Genomic DNA, 15,679 nt, shown 5'->3' with positions numbered 1-15,679 from the left:
TAAACCTCTTCACCTTAACAATTTAAAGCGATTTTCATTTCCAATAGCTTTTTGTTACAATTTTTGTAAATTGAGATGGATAGTGGGACAACTCAAAAAAAAATTGTAGCTAGAGAGCAAATTCTTATTTTACTTCTCCTGAAAAATCGAATTTTTTGAGTTGCGATATGCTTAAAGTTGAAATTTTTAATCAAATTGATATTACTATCGAGATATTTTGATATTTTAAACTATATCATGTTTTGTTTTTCGTTAATTTGTAAAATGGGTCGAAAAACTCTACTTTAAACATTGAGTAGACCTACTTTGATACAAAACGCGTTTTGCAGATTAAAACTACCTACCTCATCACACATTGTAGGTACCTCATCACACATTGTACCTTCTGCACATTGAATCGAAGAGTGAAAAATTTGGAACTTTGGTATATTTTTTGTTTTGTTTTTATAAGAATATCTTTTGTGTTATGCTTAAAAAAAATTTACTGATTTAATAAAAAAAAAAATACTTTTATCTATTATATCAAATTTTTAAAGCTATTTTTTCCGATAAGCAATAAGCAATTTTCTACCAAATGAGTCAATTTTTTTTAGTTTCCAAAAACGATTGTTTTTAAGAAAATTATTTTTTATACTCTAATTGTTGTCTAAATAGAAAAAAAAAATGTTACGCATACGCCACCATAGCCCGGAATTCGTCTGAATTTTCAATTAAATAACATGTTGGTGTATAAAAAGAACTAAAATAAAACATTTAAAATAACCATATTGTCTAATTCAAGTTGAATTTGATTAAAAAAAAAAACAATCAACAGGGTGTTTGAAACACATAAAAAATGCTATATTTTTACAGTTTTTTCCAAAAAGTGATCAAATCCCAAATGGTAACTATTTGTAGAGACTTTCAGGGATGTTTTTCCAATAACTTCAGCAATCTAAAAATATTGTTATATGTATTAAACAGCATTCGAATGCTATAGCTTTGAAAGCAAGCCTAATTTAAAAATTTAAGTAAAGTTATTTTTTTTAAAAAGATTGAATTTCCTGTCGATATAGAATCTTTTAGTAATTAATATATATTTTTAGATTTTTGCACGATTCGAAAGCTTTTGTTTTTGTAAAGTATTTGTGTACACATTTAAGAAATTGTGCTCTCTTTCATTCAATTAATATTTTCAACTTACCATTTTCACTTAAGTTTTCGAAATAAATTTTGTAAGTAAGAATTCTAATTTTTTTAAACTAACTCATATTTTGTTGTTTTATACTTTCAATAATCGCTAATTATAAGCTGAAACTCCATTTTCAGTTTCCACTAAGAACCTCAGTTGCTCTTATGAAAAAAGTTGCTTAGAATATAAAAATCAAAACTTCTTTTAAAAAATAATATAAAACTTGATTTTAACATTATACATTTTTTTTTATGTTTTGCAATTTAACTCTTTGCAGGTATAGCAAGAAATTTCTTAGAGAAAAAACTTCAAACATTTTTGGAGCCATTTTTATATATAAAAATATATAAGATAATAAATAAAAATTAAAAAAAAAAATAATTATGATCCTGAACTTTGCGGACAATTTGTCTGCTGAGGTTTGGACAGCCACCAAAGTCGCAAAACTCGTCTGATTTTGAAAAATTAAACGACATTCGCTTCGTTAAATAAAAATCTAGGTTCGATTTTTTTTAGTTTTTTTTTATTTGTCTTAACAAAAAAGTTATAGGCAAAAAGACACAAAGAACACCAAAAAATTAATTTAAACATTTTTGGACTTTCGTCACCACTGTAATAATGGACCCATAAAATAAACTCCATTCGCTTCGTTAGATAAAAATCTAGGGGCGATATTTTTTAGTTTTTTTTTTTTTTGTCTTAACAAAAAAGTTATGGCCAAAAAACTTTTTTGTTAAGACAAATAAAAAAAAACTAAAAAATATCGCCCCTAGATTTTTTTGGCCATAACTTTTTTGTTAAGACAAATAAAAAAAACTAAAAAATATCGCCCCTAGATTTTTATCTAACAAAGCGAATGGCTTTCATTTTATGAAAATGTGTCCATTATTATAGTGTTGACGAAAGTCCAAACATTTTTAAATTAATTTTTTGGTGTTTTTTGGCCATAACTTTTTTGTTAAGACAAATAAAAAAAACTAAATAATATCGCCCCTAGATTTTTATTTAACGAAGCGAATGCCGTTTAATTTTTCAAAATCAGACGAGTTTTGCGACTTTGGTGGCTGTCCAAACCTCAGCAGACAAATTGTCCGCAAAGTTCAGGATCATAAATAATTTGGTATGCAAAATTTCAAAAACAGTCCGTTTTTGGAAAATTGTAAAAAAATAAATGTTTTCATAATACATACAAAAATAATTTTTTGAAATGTCTTATTAATATTAACATTTAGGTTACAAAAGGTAAGGACTGTCACAAAAAAAAAAAAACAAATTTCAATTTTCCCTGTTGGGAATCATCCAAAACACTCAAAGTTAAGACCATTAATATAAACAAAATGACATTCTTATGTTTATGTATTTGTTCAATATTAGTGGTGTTTGATATGAACATACATGATAACTGCATTCAAAAGAATATTTTTAGAGATGACTGTCATTATGTAATTTAGAAGATATACCTAATACTTTCAGCTTCTTACAATGAGTAGTTTCTGAGATAAAGGACTTCAAAAATCGCGAAAACCGTAACTGGCTCACTGACTCCCTGACAGATCATCAAAATTATGGAGACCTTCCCGCTATCGTAGAAACTTGAAATTTTACATGGTGATAGGACTTGTGGTGTATACAAAGGAAAAAATCGAAAATTTGAGATTTTCAATTCAGGGGGCGCACAGTGGTGCCATTTTTCGTTTTTGGCGACAAAATTCATTTGCACTGCCATTTCTGGATGAAAAGTCATGAAATTTGGTACACTGAATGATTATAGTATGGAGAATACGAAAAGGCTGCCAACTTTTTTTTATTCAAAATGGCGGCTCCAAAATGGCGGAAAGAATGAGCGTTAAAATAGAATTTTCATTTTCAAAACAGTATATAAGCAAGAAATTGGGCTAAAATCATGTCAAAAAGAAGTTAGATTTAAGATTTAAGACTCATAGATTAATATTCATTACAAAAAAATCAAAAAATTTGAAAACAAAGTCCAAAAAATGCCAATTTAGTAAAACACACTTTAAGACCTCTAATTACGCTATTTCATGCATTTTTTTTTAATTTATCACAATTTTGAGATCTCTTCTATTTATGTTTTATAAGAAAATTGAAAATATTGGGGTTATATGGTTGCCAACTATGTTTTTAAGTAAATATAAGAAAACATGATATAATGAAAAGTTTCAATGTTCAATAAAACTGAGAATTTATTTTTTCCGTAAACCAAAATATGCTTTTCTAATAGATTTTAGCATTTTAAATTCAAATCCGGAGTAAAAAAAAATCTATGACGTCACGTTTTTGAGATATAAGCAGATCAAAATTAATTTATATCTTCGAAACGTGACGTCATAGATTTTTTTTGACTCCGGATTTGAATTTAAAATGCTAAAATCTATTAGAAAAGCATATTTTGGTTTACGGAAAAAATAAATTCTCAGTTTTATTGGACATTGAAACTTTTCATTATATCATGTTTTCTTATATTTACTTAAAAACATAGTTGGCAACCATATAACCCCAATATTTTCAATTTTCTTATAAAACATAAATAGAAGAGATCTCAAAATTGTGATAAATTAAAAAAAAATGCATGAAATAGCGTAATTAGAGGTCTTAAAGTGTGTTTTACTAAATTGGCATTTTTTGGACTTTGTTTTCAAATTTTTTGATTTTTTTGTAATGAATATTAATCTATGAGTCTTAAATCTTAAATCTAACTTCTTTTTGACATGATTTTAGCCCAATTTCTTGCTTATATACTGTTTTGAAAATGAAAATTCTATTTTAACGCTCATTCTTTCCGCCATTTTGGAGCCGCCATTTTGAATAAAAAAAAGTTGGCAGCCTTTTCGTATTCTCCATACTATAATCATTCAGTGCACCAAATTTCATGACTTTTCGTCCAGAAATGGCCGTGCAAATGAATTTTGTCGCCAAAAACGAAGAATGGCACGACTGAGGGGCGTGGTAACCGCCCATTTTCGCCGAATTTTCATCAATTATTATAGAGCACTTCTGATTATCGTAGAATCTTGAAATTTGGTAGAATGGTAGAGATGGTAGTTTATACAAAGGAAAAAAATTAAAGTTTGAGAATTTCAGCCAGGGGGCGTGGCAACCGCCCATTTTCACTGAATTTTCAGCAAATATAGGTAGAGATTTTCAATTCTGCAGCCATACCTTGCAAAAAGTAGTGAAATCACAACAAAAACATTACTGTTAAAAAAAGAGCCAAGTTATCCTATGTTGAAATTATGCTGGCACAAAAAGTATTGAGATATAAAAGTGTACCAAGTTCTAAAGCTTGGGTTCAAATTCGTATCAATAAAATTTTGATTGTTTACGTGGCAAATTTTTGAAATAACTTTAAAAATCGGTATTTTAAACAAAAATTGTCAAGTAAGCAATCAAAATTTTATTGATACGAATTAGAACCCAAGCTTTAGAACTTGGTACACTTTTATATCTCAATACTTTTTGTGCCAGCATAATTTCAACATAAATACTTCCTTATTATTTCAACATAGGATAACTTGGCTCTTTTTTTAACAGTAATGTTTTTGTTGTGATATAATTTACTTAAATTTATAAGCATCATAAATGTAAAATTAAGACAGATTCCATTTTTGGCATTTTCTCCCATTTTTACTTAAACATTTCAAGTATACGTAAACATATAAAACTTAAACACTTTCCTATTTAAATAACTCGATCCATTTATTTTAAGATCGTTTATTTTTCAATCTACAATAATAAAATACTAAAACGTCTAGCCATATTAATTTAATTGACAATGATGATGTTAAGCGAACAGAAAGTGTGTCTACTAAATCGTCTCAGTTAAATAAGTTTTTTTGATTTTCATTTTAAGACCTTCCCAATAGATTGTCATGATAAGTTCTATTTAAAAATAAACTTATGAACAAGTTTTCATGTTTTTTGATAGGCATAATAACAATCAATTTACGAAAAACGAAACTTAATTTATTTTTCTAAAATTCAAAGACAACTATTAAAGATTATTGAGGTAAAACAAAAATATTTACAGTAGAATCTCTAATAAACGGAGAATTGCACATTTTTTTTTTTTTATTTGCCTAAAGCACTGACAAATTAAAAATTATATGCATTTCACAAATTTACAAATTCGGTATTTGTTTTTTTTATTTCGCATTTTCTAACCTCATTCTTCAATTTTTTCTGAATAAAACTGAGGATATCCAAAACCAGAACTTCTACTGTAAATGTGTACCTGTAAATATCGTCCAAAACATTTATAGATTTTTATGCTTACCTATTAAGATGTAAGGCATTTTGATACCATTTTTCCAACTTTGAAAACGATAAATTACAACCAAAACCTAAGCTCCATCACAGCACAGTTAAAAATAGTGAGCTCTATAGTGTGTGTATAACACTCACACATTATTTAACACGTGTTTTAATTTATTCCATTTTGATTCGCACCTTCCTTCGTCGTTCATTAAATTTATCTTTATGTTGTGGTCTGTGAGAGTCTTATAAGATTCACAGATGTGTGTATAAAAACAAACGTTTATCAATTTCGGTGCTGAAAAGTTAATAAATTATTTTCTCAGAGGCAAAGAGCGTTTTTGCCAAAAGATAATGAAATGAAAACCCAACTACCGCCCTCATACAAATAATACACCTATATGTACCGTACTTTTGTATATATTTATGAATGAAACAAAACACACTTCTAAATTTTGAATTAAGCTGTTATCTTTTATTTTGTAAATTGGTTACGGTCGAGGGGATAAAAAGATACTTTTCGTAGGTATACACAAAACAAAAAGTATCTTGGGGATTTTGTCCAAAAAGTAATGTTTTTCATAGAGAAGAAAATAAATCTTCGAGCTAATTGATTAGGACGTTGTAAAATGTTGTGGCATTAGCCATTGCACTTTGATAAATTGCTTTTGTTTGGTTTTCAACATCTTGGATAAACTTATATAGCTTTTTGACTAGTATATATGGGATATCTTAAGTAACTGTATAAGTAAAGATATATAGAATTATTATGAAGTTAAGTTTACAAATAAATTGAGGGTCTGTATAAAAGTTTTTTTAAGAGTAATTGCATATGGAAAAGTAGTTTATCATTTTTGCAAGGGTTAATACTTAATTTTTGGGAAAAGAAATTAATTAAGAAAATTTTCTATGAGCAATTAGGATATGAAGATAAAATCTTTGGTTGTTTTTTGGGGATTGAAATGCGGTCTAATGATTTTTTGATTTAACTTTGTTGAAATGTATTTGTAAAGGGTTCAATGGGAGTTGTAGGTAATTAACTTTTGCAGATTAATCAGTGTCACAATATTTTGTATATATTGTAGTTTGCCATTTCATCACGTAAGGTCTGAATTTTTTTGAATTTTAAATATTTTTACAAATCTTAAAAATCTCAAGTTCCTTGTTGAGAAAAAAAAAATTAATTATATCAGTTGAAACTTGTTTAGACGTTGAAAGGGTTTTTAAGAAACATGAAAATATGCGGAGAAAAAAGCTACCTAAAATTAAGTGAATTTCTGCATTTTTTTTTGCCGTCTTTAAATTAAGCGGAAATCCATTTAATTTAAGATGAAAATTTTCTTATTTTTATGTTATAAGAAGATTTTTATCTTAAGTTTATTGGATTTCCCCTTAATTTAATATGGAAGTCATCTTTACAAAAAACCATGCAAAACTTAAACAAAAGAGCTGAGCTTCGAACTTTAGAAACAAATTTTATTAGTCCGCCTCATTTGATGTATAATGAAACATAATTTCATATTTACAAATATCAAAAGGTTACAAAATGGAAGGTATGAAAATCTGTGTTAAAGCTGCATCTAACAACGTTATCGTGTTAAAACAAAATTTTTTTTATAGCTGAATGGAGATCGGCTCCCATCATTTCTTATAGAATCGGTACAAAAAATAGAATACAACCCCGTGGTAACTGTCTATGTCTTCATCTTCTTAAATTTTTGGTGAACAAACACTTTGTAGGTAAAAATGGAACAAAGCCGAACTAAAACAATGGATCAATTTGCAAACTAAGAATAGCTATAAAACAAAATTTTACTACAATATAAAACAAACCGAACTATTTGCCAACTACAAGAGTCAAATTATCTGCTGTATATAAAAACTGTTAACGCCTTAGAAATCGTTCATCACACTTAAATTTATTACAATCTTAATCCCCAAGTTCTGTTTGTGAGACAAAACAGAGAAAATCCCTCCCAAGATTTATTGTCGCCACCAATCCACAAAAATGTCTTAAAAACGAACCCACTTACATTTTAATGTGAATGACCATACTTTCTTGGCAAATTGTAATGTCTTAAGTGCTAATTACAGCACCCTCACTTAATAGGGGTAAGATTTTAATTACAATATTTGCTTTGCTGCCGCCACCAGAGGCATCGTTGTCGTTTATATAATACTTTTTGTTTGGGTAAATTTATGTCGGCTTTTAATATTTTAATATCTGATTATAATAATCATTTTTAGGGGATGAAACAAGCTTTTTTATTTTTTATGTAGGTATCTGATCCGGTTTGTGTTTAGCAAGTGGAAAGTTGTATATTTTTTTCATATTATATTTTTATCGACCCGTCTTTGTTTTTGTATACGTACATCACTTAATCCAATTACTTCCGGCTGTTGTTCTTTCATTCTCGTTCCGGATATAAAAATCCAATGAAAATGGCGATGTGAAGAAGACAGAAAAAAATATAACAATAGCTATTGCATACTTCCGTGTGCTATTCCATCATACCCACACCCAACCTTTTAGCCATAAAAAATAAAACATGCTCCAGCAATCAAGTTAGTATAAAAGGATAACAGATAGACAGGTGAATGTGGCAACGTTTTGCGGTATAAAGACGTGCAACGTTTTTTGCTACACAAACATACATACAAATAATTCTTCTCTTGTTGTATTTTCTGTGTTTGTATCAGTGAAATAGAAAAGTTGATGATTATTTTATTTTCTTGTATTTGCTTTTTTGTTTCTTCATCTCGTTTTTGCTTTTAAGACAGATTACCCCACTTGGATTAGGAATATAAAAACTCAACTTGACGAATAACATGAAATGAAACAAATTAATTAAATGTCCTTATACTCGGTGGAGTGAATGAACAAAAAAAAGAATGTGTTTTATTGTTTCTCGTATTTCGTATAGGTAATGTAATTAATTATTAAGATACTCTTGTAAGTTGGACTTTAACAACATGACAGATTGAATGTGTGTATTGTATATACGAACTGCCATCTGGATGTGAGTTCATAAATAATTCAGTGTTTTTTTTTTTCAATCGCGATCTTATCGATCTGTCAATAATAATTAATGTGTAATTAATGCAGACTTTGATTTGTTGGTATTTATTGATTTGTTAGGTACATGTTTTTTAATTTAATGTTTTTTTTTTTTTCGTTGAAGATCGTTATTAAAAGGTCGAACTTAGTTTAAAGTAGGTTGCCAATTTCAATATTTTAATCTTTTCTTGTCTTTTGTACCTTTTACTTTTAATCTGGGTTGATTTTAAAAATATTTAAACCAGAATAAAAAGAATCTTTGCGTTCTTTAATTTAAAAACAAAAGAGCTGAGCTTCAAACTTTAGCAATGCAAAAGTGAAAATATTTACATAAGCCAATTTATTTATGGGAATTTTTTATAAAATTAAATAAAAGTAAAGTAAAACCAAGCCTATAAAAAAAGGGTAACATGCTATTTCTTAAAAATAATTCAGTTAAATGAAAATTCAATTCTTGGGTTTAAATTATTCTGCTTGTAATACAAAATTATAATTCTTATCCATTTCTATAACTAATTAAAAAAAACAAATTGAATTAATTCTATTTATAATCTTATCTGATCTAAAACTAGTTAATAATATTATATCATGTGACATGCATTTGTGTTTATTAGATTCCCAACACGCAACTAGTTTTACTATCGCGAATCTCAATGCGCAGTCATCATAATCATACTAATCAAAACAACAAATTTTTTACAAATTAAAATTTACAAATTGCATTTAATTTTCATAAATTCAGGTCTTTCTTTTTTCTTTTTTATCGTGAATATAAAAATATTATCATTTACTAAGCGATCTGCAAGTGTGAATAATTTGTTGATTGCATTTGAGATATACTCACGGAATCATGATGATTTATTTTTTTTTTTTTTATTAATTTATATATTTCCTTTCAATTTATTTACGGGGGAAAACATCAGCTGTGTAATAACTGTACCCAAGCCAGTTGTCGTCTTATTGGTTGGCTGATCATTATATACGCTATGTATAAAGTTGTTGTAGCCATCATCGTTGAATATAATTAGATGCCTTGCGTGCTTGCATAATGATATGACTGACTATTATAGTGACTAGAGCATGCTTGTCATATTCTATTCATATGCTCACTCAATTTGATGACTTTCCTACACGAGTAGGTAGATAATGAGCTTGGTATAATTAAAATAAAATGACAATGTTTTGTAGGTAGGTTCATTTTATTATTTTATGATTATGATGGCGACACAAAAAAAGTTCCGTCGGCCATTTTTATGGTGACCATATAAGAAAACAATAAAAATAAATAAACGAATGAGTACGTTAGTTGCAGTTTTTCTTATCATTTTTATTTATTAAAGAGAAAAATATTTAAGAGCAATATTAATATAGCTATAGAATAGTTTATATGTATTATGTTAAAATCTTTTTGAATATTAAATAAAAAAGAAAAATCTTTTTAACGTTTATCTAACAAAATAAGTGTTATTATCTTGCATAACGATGTCACCAGCCTGTTATTAATTATGTTGACTTAAGACAACGCACTTAAAGAACATACTGATTGCCACCTAATTGTCCTGACATAAAAGATTAGCAGAGTAAGAGTGAAGAGGATGTTAGGTTGTTTCAGCTTCTTTTTAATTTAGTTATATAGCACGACATAACCAAACGGTTTAGACCACCTACAATTTTATCGTTTCTGCATAGCAGACGAAATTCCCTCCCAGAAGGCTGTTAACCGAAAACTATTAGATAAGTTCTCATATTCTTCAGTCACATACAAAAGACGCAATTATGGTTATTTAAAAAGGATTGGTTTCTATTTGGGAGAAAAAATTGGAAAAAATTTCTTAACAGGTTTCTGGTGTCCCTTTGTAAACGTTTTTTATTTTCATTTTAAGTGCCGTTTTTAACACGCTTCGCGATTATATCATTTTATATCAATCTTTGGAATTCAGCAAAAACTCTTTAAAAGTATGAGACAACGTACAGTGTTTTATTTATCAATAAAAAAAAGAACAAATAAATCCATAAAAAAATTTGTGATAGAAAAAGAAGTAGGAACTAGTAGGTACTGAAAACTGAAATATATCATCTTTAAAATAAATAAATTTACCTTTAAAATAAATAAGTTGTCCATTTAGTCAAAGAAGACAAAAAAAAACGATTTGGGGGCAAATAATTGTACCGAAAAAATCTTTAAGGTATGTTTTTAGGAGTGAAAGAACTGTGTCCACTGCTTGGTTTGCGAATAACAGCAAAATTTACGGACTTTTTTTAGGTTTGAGCTAATAAATTCTATAAAGAAATATTATGGGAAACTACTCTAAGATTCAGTTAAAAAAACAAAATTTTCTATAATTTCAGTGAATATAATTTTTCTTGCCAATCATTAACATTTTAGAGAGTAAGTGTTGAAGCACCCTAATATAGGCCATATTGAAATTATTAACTACTTAACGGTTAATATATCCGCCATTCCATTTTAACTTTGAGGAAATTTTGACGCTTTTTATACAGTTTATTTCGTTGAAGAAGCAATCTTGTTTCTTGAAACTAAGTGGGAATTTTGAAAGATATTCACTTTCTGTCAGATTGCACATCACTCATTTTTGCTTAGGTTTTTGATTACTTCTACTTTTAACCTTCTTTAAAAGCTTAGACTTAGGATATCTCGAATTATAAAAACGAGGTTGTCTGTAAAGCCGGTTTACGGACGTTGATTTTACGTGATAACGTCGTCAGAAAACAGGTTGTGTGCTTTTGTTTAAAATGAGTCAATTGAAGAGTTTACTTATTTCAAACAATCATAATTTACAAGAAAAAGCTAAAAAAAAAACCTTTTTTATTTTCTCATTATATTAATTTTTTATTTTAAAAGCTTACAAAAAAAATTATGCAATTTAAAAGCCAAGTATTTCTTCTCAAGAATAAAACCATTTTTAAATTTTTACAATGAGCAAAAAGTATAAAATAATTTATTGAAAACAACCATTTTCATCAAAAAAAGCAAAAAAACATGAATTTTTATATTCTCACGTCATTAATTCAATTTTTTCCCTAACACCCTATAAAAAATTTTATACTATCTAAAAGCTTATTGTCTTAGCTCAATATATATATCGATCACGTCTATGAGACATCTACAAAAAGAGCTAGAATTTTTTGAACTCGATCAAATTTCATTAAAAAAAGCAAAAAAAAAAACATTTATTTTTATGTTCTCACGCAATGGAATCAATTTTTTTGTTTGAAAATCTATAAAAAAATTTATACCATGTCAAAGCTTATTATTTCACCTTTCATATTACGTATCTATCTCATTTCAAAGACGCCTACAAGAGAAGTTAGAATTTTTTAAAGTCAACCATGTCGAATTTCCAGACTGAGATTACGGTACTTCCCACACTGATGGTGGCTCTTCGGGGGGCAACAGATCTCCACTGGTGTTTTGAGGTTTTTCGCAAGTTTCTGGAATTAACATTGACATTAACAGCTTGTAGTTAGTCTACCGTTATGTATGATACACCAAAAGAAAGGTAATTGTATCAGGATGCTCATCTGCTCTATCTGCACTTGGTCAAAAGTTATAACCTGTTGAATTCTAAAATTTTATTTTACCGTTATCTCAAAATTGTGTTTACGAAAATGATTGAAATTCGCACACATATAGTCGTGGTCATGGTCTATCATTACTCCATACACTTTATTCCTGTATCTATTAAAGAAAAAAAAATAAAAAGAAAAACGATGAAAATCGGTTAAAAACGGTCAAAAAACGTGTTTTTTAAAAACTTGTTTCTTCCGTTATTCAGTCAAAACTCACTAAACGATTCCTACGAACGAACCTACATGTCCTATTATAAGTTTGAGATTTTTTGAACGCTCCAAAAAAAAAGCTAAAAATCAAAAACTATCCAAAAATACCCCTAAAAAACAAGGTGTTTTTCAAAAATTCATATTTCGAAAAGCAGAGTGTTAAAAAAAAATTCGTATTAGACGCTTAATTTTTTTTCCTTCATCATTTTGTCATAGCCCTAACACGTGTACAAAACGTTATAGCTTAGTTTCAAAATTTTTTTGAATTTTTTCTTAAATGCAGTTATTCTTAAATTAGTCTAATCTATCTATAACAAAAAAATATCAACTCTCTGCGACTTCGCGTTTAAATTTTAGCTCAAATTTCATCTTTCCGTTTTACCCCTGATTACCCTATTAAATGACGGAATTTTTAAAAATCCTTCGTTTGGATTAAGGTTTAAGTTATTATCTTTCAAATAAGCTATAGAAGATTTTTGTATCTATAATAGTTTATTTTTAATATTGAATTGAAATTTTAGCCGCACTGCGAAAGTGCGAGAGTGGAACGGGAGAAAATGGCGTCACTTTTTTTGTGGTGGCTGCCATGGTTCATCGATTTATAAGACGTTATCACGTCAAAAAATATTAGGTATACCCACTTTAAATTAATGGTAGGTAAAGATAAGCCCCAACGGAACAATATTTTCAATAATCACATATGTAATGAGAAATTTTGCTTGCTGTTACAATGTATTCCTAAAAAACTTTTCCATTCATACATTGTAACAAATTTTTAATTTTCACTTCTATCAATTAGGTAGCTAAACCATCATGAATATGATTAAAAACCACACGATTTCTTTTTTTTTTTTTGTATAACTTGTTACAATATACAAAACCACGTATTAGATACATGTATCCATAATAACCCAATCATTAAGACACACTCAATTTGTTTTTCATTTAAAAAAAAATCCAACAATTTATTTAATAATAATGATGGTCACTATTTGCATACAATGTTAATCACAATAAATTATTTATAAATCAATATAATAACAAAACCTTCCTACGTTACTAACCAAATCAACAGAAATAAAAACAAATTTGTTATCTCATCCCTTGGATATCTGGTTAAATGATTTCCCATTTAAATCCAATCAACAAAACTAAATGCGATATTAATTTCCTCAAAATGATTATATATTTTAGTTAAATTACATTTTCATCGTCTAATTTTACCCAAAACACACAATGAATTATTAATCAAACTGACGAGTATCAATTACGTGTGTATGAGGTGGAACTTTATATTTACCTATGTTCGTCAGCTACCTACTATAGTATCAAAAAAAAAACCCCAACTTCCCTACATGAATGATTAAAATACACACAGAGTCATGGTGCGGATCCATTGTTATATGTCGGCCATTTAAATCGAGGGGGGTCTCTGAAATGGGGGAGATTATATCAACTTATTCATCTGCTATCCTTGTATATGTCCTTCTCTCTCTCACTTTACTCATTCAAGGGGGAAAAAAAGTACTTCCACCACAATCTACATTTGAAATAAATTTTATGGGAGGACTCACAATCGAACAGCGACTGCGCCTTTAATAAGCGGGTGGAACTCAAACTATAATAATATTCAATCGATTAACCCTTAAAGGGGAATGACGGAAGAGGAGTATCCTTCACTACCTTGCTGCAGGATATTTTCATCACCACTCAACTCATCATGCAAAATTGTCAAGGGGATAGGCGAAACTTTGAATAACATAAAACCCTATCATCACCACAATATCATTTAGGGGATGACATGGTTGATGATAGCTCACCTATCCTTGATCCACATAAACACACACACACAAACTCCTAACTCATATGAATATGAGCAAGTCCTTTGGGAAGGTATTTTGTTGAAACTTGATTTATTAATAATAACTGATTTCAGTAACTCTAATTAGATGTTGTCATATCCATCGTATAACTGTTATTGTTAATGGATACCAACATGATACTGTTATTATATTTTTGTGTATATCTACAATCTTTACAGTCCGATTGGCTTTGAGGCATTTAATATCGATTTTTCGGTAGTTTTTTATAGTTTTAATTATTATATTTTAAACGAATTTCAATTAAAATTAATATTTGTTTTTTGTTTAATTTCAGAAGGCAAACAGCAGAAGAACGAGAAGCTGAACGACAAGCAGCAAATCGTTTAATGATGTCATTACAAGCTGAAGCCATTAGTAAAGGTTTTCCACCACCTCCAGCCCCCATTCAATCGCATCCCTCACAAACGGTTAATGGTGCACCATTGGCTGCTCTGCATGGTCTTCAGCCTTGGGCTGAGCAACATCCTGCCGGATGCTAATAGTATTGAAGGTTTTTCCTTTATAGAAAATAAAATTTTAAAAAATTTAAAAAAACAAAGCAAAATCAACACACCCTATTTTGTGATATGGAAAACTTAAGATATTCCGCTGTTTTGTAAATATTTATTAAAAACCATAATTATTATTTTTAAAACAAAAAAAAGTATCATTATGACAAAAAAAAAAACGTCTTTAGAATTAAATTTTTAAAAATTTGTAGTAAAATAAAAAAAAAAAAAAATAATAATAAAATTAAATAAAACAATTAAGTAGCGCTTATCGTGTGTAAATATAATCAAAACTTCATTAGCTATATAATAAAAAATCTCAAACAATCATAACACTTACCTTATATAAAATAGTTTTAGACAATGTTAAAAATAATAATTGAAAAGCTTAAATAAGCTTATATAAAACATAAAATAAAAACTTACTATAAATGTAAAAATATTAACTAATTAAAATTAATTATAATAATTTTGTTTAAATGTGATTTTGTTCTTTTGATTAAATTTTTATATATAATGGTTTATATGTGTTTTCATTTTAAGTTTGAATTTTCTTATATAAAAGAATTAAAACATAAATTCTTGTATGATAATATTAAATATAGATAATTATAAGTTATACAGAATTATTGATATAAGCAATCATAAAAAAAAAATTGAATAAAAAAGAAAATATTCATTTGAACTTAATTGCATTTTTATTGTAAAATGGTTACCTCTGATTCTACGTTGGAAAATTTTACATATTGAATAACTTTTTAAACGCTTAGGTACATAAAGAGTTTTTTTTTTATTTCGAAATTAATGAGACCATACATATTTATTCCAATTTCAAAATTAGAATCACCACGTTAAAAGTAATACTTGATTGCGTTTCGAAGCTACAAAGTATGAACTGATATGCATACATTATGTAGCTTGACTTTCACGAACTTTGCCTTTCCCCAGTTCATTTACACAATAAAAATAAATTTTAATTAATTTTTTTTTTTTTAATCCCAAAAAA

The 15,679-nt window shown here is 28.0% G+C and overlaps 1 protein-coding gene across 1 annotated transcript in view; it reads left to right on the top strand.

Annotated features, from left to right (window-relative positions):
• Window positions 1–14,795, top strand: part of LOC129915691 (T-cell leukemia homeobox protein 3) — a 42,848-nt gene extending 28,053 nt beyond the window's left edge. The window contains exon 4 of the mRNA XM_055995344.1: window positions 14,460–14,795. Within this exon, the coding sequence (XP_055851319.1) occupies window positions 14,460–14,664 (205 nt within the window). The 3' untranslated portion in view covers window positions 14,665–14,795. The remainder of the gene's footprint in view (window positions 1–14,459) is intronic.
• The last annotated feature ends 884 nt before the right edge of the window (window positions 14,796–15,679 follow it).

This window comes from Episyrphus balteatus, chromosome 3, assembly GCF_945859705.1.
Source record: "Episyrphus balteatus chromosome 3, idEpiBalt1.1, whole genome shotgun sequence".
NCBI classification, from domain to species: domain Eukaryota; kingdom Metazoa; phylum Arthropoda; class Insecta; order Diptera; family Syrphidae; genus Episyrphus; species Episyrphus balteatus.
This window is presented reverse-complemented; position numbering and strand designations above follow the sequence as displayed.